This window comes from Hyaena hyaena, unplaced genomic scaffold (genome assembly GCF_003009895.1).
Source record: "Hyaena hyaena isolate Hyena2069 unplaced genomic scaffold, ASM300989v1 scaffold_107, whole genome shotgun sequence".
Classification (NCBI taxonomy): Eukaryota; Metazoa; Chordata; class Mammalia; order Carnivora; family Hyaenidae; genus Hyaena; species Hyaena hyaena.
The window spans coordinates 388,748-395,006 of record NW_024080739.1 but is presented as its reverse complement, the minus strand read 5'-3'; the positions used below and the strand labels follow the sequence as shown (position 1 = coordinate 395,006).

The window sequence follows — 6,259 nt, the reverse complement described above, 5'->3', positions numbered from 1 at the left end:
ATTAAAAAAAAAAAAAAAAAGTAAAATCTTAATTAAAAAAAAAGTAACAGGATTTAAAAAGATCAAGATGGTATGTCAGAAATGTCACAAAACATTGAATAATTGTTGAATGAGGATTGATAACAAATAGCATGAAAATCGATTCATTCATCAAAGCATTAGTTTAATTTAAGAAGGAAAGCTTCTCAGACTAAAGAAGTATCAAATTCAGTGGAGATTTGGAGAGAGATCATAGGCATTTGGGGGAATGGAAAAAAATAAGTTTTTTAAAATGTTCATTTATTCTGAGAGAGAGAGAGAGAGAGAAAGCCCACATGTGTGTGGACACAGGAGGGGGAGAGAAACAGAATCTTAGGCAGGCTTCACACTCAGGGATCTCACGAAACATGAGATCATGACCTGAGCCAAAATGCTCAGGATGCTTAACCAGCTGAGCCACCCAGATGCCCTGGAAATGAAAATTTTTATAAGGAATCCTATTCAAGGTGGAGCTTTAAGGATAAACAGAATTTTTAATAAGCACAAAGGATAACATGGTGGAAAACTCTAGTAACAGGTTGGCAAACTATATGCCCATTTGTTTATGTGTTGTTTCTGCTTTCATGCTATAGTGGCAGAATTGAGCAGTGGAGACTGATCATAAAGTCTGCAAAGCCTGAATAGTTACCATATTTCTCAGGGAAAGATCTGGTAGTAAATGATAAGATGTAGGTGGGAAAGCATTATTGCTAACAGTTAAAGGAATGAGAACAAAATATTGACTAGTTAGGGGTGGGGGGTCAGTAATAGAAGGGTGGGTGATTAGAGAGAAGGTTAGCTTTGAAGGAATGCAGTAGGGAAACTGCTGTTAATAGGAGATAAGGAGCCCCTTCCAGGCTGGTACAGTAGTTCAGTAAGGCATGAATGTGGCTTGTCCTTAGTCATGTTTTTCTAACCTTTCCCTTACTAGCCAAGAAGGATCAGGAAGGTGGAGAAGAAAAGAAATCTGTGCAAAAGAAAAAAGTAAAAGAGTTAAAGGTGTTGGATTCGAAGACGGCCCAGAATCTCTGTGAGTAACTCGGTGATCCCAACTATTTGACATGTGAAGGGCTTCTTCTCAAACCTTAATTCTGGTGGATCCAGAGTCTCTTGATTTGTTGAGCTCCTGAGTAGAACCGCAAAACTGTTAGTATTCAGTTTTATGGCAAGGAAATAGAGGTTAAGACTTTAGGTGTTTGCCTAGTCCAGTAGGTGGAGACAGGTCTGAGATTTGAACCTCAGATTTTTTTTATTTCAAAGCCCTTACTATTTCCATTACATCCACAGAAAATCTATCACAAATATTCTAGCTACTGTGCATTTCCTTCTTTCTAACTTTAAGAACTTCCTTTAAATGCAGCTCTGGTTTGATAGCATCTAAGTCTAAAGTAATTTTGTGGCATGGAACAAATAATGTAAATCCTATACTTCTCAAACTAGGATCGGAAACTGTTCCCCCAAGTTGATACAGGTAATACTTATGAACATTCATTCTGATCATCAAATTTTTATGGCTGTGTATCTCCTTTGTGCTGAGCAATATAGATTTAAATATCTGTTCAGGTAAATATTTGAGGTCTGACATGTTGCATCCTCTATTAGGCACAGACTAGACACGTGTTTCAGAGATGAAAGGGTATATATTCCATAAAACCCACTTACAATCTTGCAGTGTGGCTGTTGTCCTCATTTTTCCAAATGAGAAGATCAAAGTTCACATGTTGTGACTTGGCCAAGATCAGATAAGTAAATGTGTACACATACCTATAAGTAAAACCAGTGATAGAATGAGAACAGTACGTTTTTTACATTATTCTTGGCTGGGTACACTTAGATCATTGACCACAAATATTTCTAAATATTGTCTGTGGGTAAGTCTTTTTTTTGGAGACTAATGTGAGATAATTCCTCTTCTCAAGATCATCTCTGGGGACAGAAAACTTGAATAACTCTTCTTTTAGAAAATGATAGGACTGTGGCATAGGACATTGTTATTTCCAGTTGAGTGATATTGATACGGAAAACAGAACCCAGAGAGAATTGAGATTAGTTTGGGGAAGGATGGTCTAGAAGATATAATTTAGTGACTCAGAAATTACTAAGTGCCTCTTATGGTAACAACACAGATTGAGGTGTGTTAGGATGCATACGAGAGCACCAGGAAAGGGGCATCCAGGTCAAGTGGGGGGAGTGCTGGAGGGAGCACATCCTTGATGTCACTCGAGAGGAGGTCCTGCTTAACTGAGCTAAAAGTAGTAGTCATGAGTGAAGTTGAAGGGTGTGGGCTGCCTTGTTTCCAGCAGAGAGAGCTGCATGTGTGAAGGCACAGAAGCACAAGGTAACACTGTGTGGTTGGAAAACTGCAGGTCGTTGAGTACAGCTGAGTAAAGGCTGTATGTGGGGGGAGTGGTGGCAGAAGAAGCTTTCAAGAAAGAAAAAGAAGCCAGATCATGAAGAATTCTGACAGGCTTAGGATAAAAATTACCTATTTTATCCTGAAAGCTTTGGAATTTATCGAAGGGATGTTAATCAGGAAAATGCGTGATACAGCCCTGTGTAATTTGGGGAAAGGCTACTTCAAGCAGTGACTTTGAGGCTGGATTGCTGGGGTACAGGAAGACTACAGGCAGAAAGATGAGTTACGTTCTTGCTTTAAAACTAGATGAGAAGTGGGACGCCAGGGTGGCTTAGTCGGTTAAGCGTCCGACTTTCGCTTGGGTCATGATCTCGCGGTTCGTGGGTTCGAGCCCCGCGTCGGGCTCTGTGCTGACTGCCAGCTCGGAGCCCGGAGGCTGTTTCAGTCTGTGACTCCCTCCCTCTCTGACCCTCCCCTGCTCTCGCTGTCTCTCTCTCTCTCCCCTAGAAATAAAGCATTAAAAAAATTAAAAAAAATAAAATAAAAAAAATAAAACTAGATGAGAAGTGATCAGGGCCTGAAATTTAAGTAGTGAGAGTGAGTAGGAAGGCAGAAAAGACTAAGAAGATAGAAATACTAGAACTTAGTGATTGGCTGAGGGAATAAAGGAGATGTTTTCTTGGGTTCACAGCACTCTAAAGAGAGTGGTACCATTTACTGAAAAAGGAATATCCAGCAGGAGCAAATTGTCTTTTTGGGGAGGAGCAGGGGGTAGTGGACATGAATGAGAGGTGGCAGGGTGGTGGGCAGAAATGATTACTCTTAGGGTAGAATTTAAGATGCCTGTGGGGATTCCTCCAGAAGGATGGGTGTGTTAGGCATTTTGGTGTAGAAATCAGGAGGAAGGTTTGGCTGGAGATGGGAATTTAGGAGATAGCACGTGACTCATAGCTGAAGCTGTGAGTTTGTTTTGAAGGTCACTAATACAAAAGGGCAAGTAAATAGTGGGGGGTGGGTGGAGAACTCAAAGGAGACTGGAAAAGAGCAGCAAGAAAAATGGTATGATCCAGTCCTAAGAAATGGGAGTAGTCAGGGCCCAAGTCCTTCTGATTGAGGCTCCAACCAACAAAAATAAACAAAAAGAAATGGGAGTAGTCAGATGAAGACTAAGAGTCCACTAAGAATCAGGACAAGACAAGACAGGTCCTTTAGATCTGCTGGAGGAAAGTCAGTAGCTTAAGCAAGAATAATTTCAGTGTAGCATAGAGGTTAAGAACAGAGGCTCTGGAATCCTTTAGTATTGAAATCCTGCTTCCAACAATTATTCGCAGTGTGACCTTGGATTTGAGTAGCTTAACTTTAAATATTAGTGTTCTATCAAATGGGGCTACTACTACAGATGTATGGGGATATTATGAATAGGGTGAAATGAGATCATGTATGTAGGTTCTGTGTAAAGTACCGTGTCTGACGTTCAGTAATTACAGTCTTGTCATGGACTCTAGGGACAGAACAGATGAGAGCTGTGGTGGTGGAAGAGAACAGACTGCTGTACTGTTAGAATGTTAGAGCGTGAGGGAGAAACGTTGGCAGTTAGAGAGTAGTATCAAGTCAGGGGTTTGGTTTTTTGTTTTTTAGATGGTAGAAATTTGATGACGTGTATGCACTGAAGGAAAAGGTCCTCAGGGCCACCTGTTCTATTGAGACACAAGAAAAGGATGAGTACATGGGTGTAGTCGCTGATAAGCTGACAAAAGTATTGGTACAGGGTTTCTTCTGTATAATGCCACCCACATCGTCCTCACATAAGCTTTGACTAGTCTGACTCAAGCTGAGGACCTCCAGTGCGTACGAGAATGCTTAGCAAGTAATTTGATCAGTGGCTTCAGTTTTTTTCAAGCAAAGAGAAATGAGATCTTAAAAATCAGAAGTGGTGGGACACTTGAGACCATGAGGATATTTTGGGAGGAGCTTCCAAGAGGCTGCAGTGCTGAGACCCGTGCTACCATTGGTGCTGCTACACCCTGATGAACCATGATCTGCAGAGTCTTTGCCAGCAGTATTCATTAGCCCAGGTGCCAAAAAAGAGCAATGAGAGGGCTGGATTGACCAGAGACTGGAAGGAGAAGGAAACGAGAACAGGAATAGTGGTAAGGGAAATGGCAGTAACAGTAGAGACTGAGTGAAGCTCTAGACTGGAGGGTGGAAGTGCAGTAGAGAAGGCAAAGTGGAACTCGTACATCCAGAGAAAATGGAACGGTCAGCTCTGCCACCAAAGTGAGTGTGTGTGTGCACTCTGATGAGGTTGAGGGGTCGCTGTAAAGACTGGTGAGAAAACGGGAACACAAGATGTGTTTGCTGGGGGATTTGGCAGTTTAGGAATCAGCAGTTGAAGGCAGTGGCAGCTTTGAGGATGGAGTCATGGGAGTGGGGAACTAAAAACAGAGTAGGGTGAGTATCTTGGTGTACAGAGATAGAGAATATCAAAACCTTCCTGTGTGAGCAAAGGCCAGGAGCCACAGTGTTTGTAGGATGTGTGCTTGGAACAATGTAGCTTATATGACATAAATGTGGGGATTCATGAAGGAGAAAGCTGAGAGGCAGGAACCTTCCACACTGGACTGAGGAACTTGGGATTTCAGCTACACGGGCAGCGGGGAGCTGATGGAGGTTTCTAATAGTGACTTTAAACAAATACTCTTGGGCACATTTTCCAACAGAGGCTTGTAGAACAGGCTGGAAGGGAGAGGAGACTGAGAAGAATGTATCTTTATGTCTCATTTCCTGGCAGCCATCTTTCTGGGTTCATTCCGCATGGCCTATCAAGAGATTAAGAATGTCATCCTGGAGGTGAATGAGGCTGTTCTCACTGAGTCTATGATCCAGGTAAGGAGCCAGGTGGTTCTGCTGGATTGGCTCTTCGTGTCGTAGTGCACAAGCCTCATCACCTCTCTGGGTAGAGGATGAGGTCCTCTAGTAAATCGTCTAGGAGATGATTTATGGATTTAAGGCTTTGGGTAAGCGTCTATCTCTCTGGTGGTTAGGTGATTCCTGGTATATTTTTCAGAAGTCCTGCCATCTCACTAGCTGTCTCTCCTCCCAGTCCGTGTTTCCTTCTTGGTGGTCCTTGGGCAGAATGGGGGACTGACAGGAGGCCCAGGCCATTAGCTCATCCCCCTCAAACTGAGACAGTCCCTTCTCTCTTTCAGAACCTCATTAAGCAGATGCCAGAGCCAGAGCAGTTGAAAATGCTTTCCGAACTGAAGGATGAGTATGATGATCTGGCTGAGTCGGAGCAGTTTGGTGTGGTGGTGAGTGAGGCCTATGGCTGTAAGCTCTTCACTGAGTCCCTTGCTCCCCTGCTCCCCCAGAGCAGCCATGGCACTCACTCCTTGCCTCTTGTCTATTCTGAACCTGTGTTTCTCTCTGCTTCTACTCTGGAACTCAGAGCCTCCTAAAGGAGGCTCAAGCCTATACATTTTTCTGACTTGCCCTCTCTCTGCTGGCTGTACCGAACTGCTTGTCTTCCTCACCAGATGGGCACTGTGCCCCGTCTGCGGCCTCGCCTCAACGCCATCCTCTTCAAGCTACAGTTTAGTGAGCAAGTGGAGAATATTAAGCCAGAGATTGTTTCTGTGACTGCTGCGTGTGAGGAGTTACGAAAGAGCGAGAGCTTCTCTAAACTCCTGGAGATTACATTGCTTGTTGGAAACTACATGAATGCTGGCTCCAGGAATGCCGGTGCTTTTGGCTTCAGCATCAGCTTCCTCTGTAAGGTGAGCCGAGGGTTTAAAGCAGAGCGGCAGAAGGGAAGGCTGCCGGCCTCTGGGGCCCAGTGTGGCAAAGTGCTATTGGTCTCAGGTGATCTTGGATGTGTGAAGACTG

The 6,259-nt window shown here is 43.5% G+C and overlaps 1 protein-coding gene across 2 annotated transcripts in view; it reads left to right on the top strand.

The window, feature by feature from the left end:
• DIAPH1 (diaphanous related formin 1) overlaps nt 1–6,259 on the top strand; it is a 99,368-nt gene that overhangs the window by 82,117 nt on the left and 10,992 nt on the right. For both annotated transcript variants that reach the window (XM_039236214.1, XM_039236213.1), the window contains 4 exons: nt 950–1,048; nt 5,166–5,260; nt 5,584–5,685; nt 5,911–6,150. In XM_039236214.1, the coding sequence (XP_039092145.1) occupies nt 950–1,048; nt 5,166–5,260; nt 5,584–5,685; nt 5,911–6,150 (536 nt within the window). The remainder of the gene's footprint in view (nt 1–949; nt 1,049–5,165; nt 5,261–5,583; nt 5,686–5,910; nt 6,151–6,259) is intronic.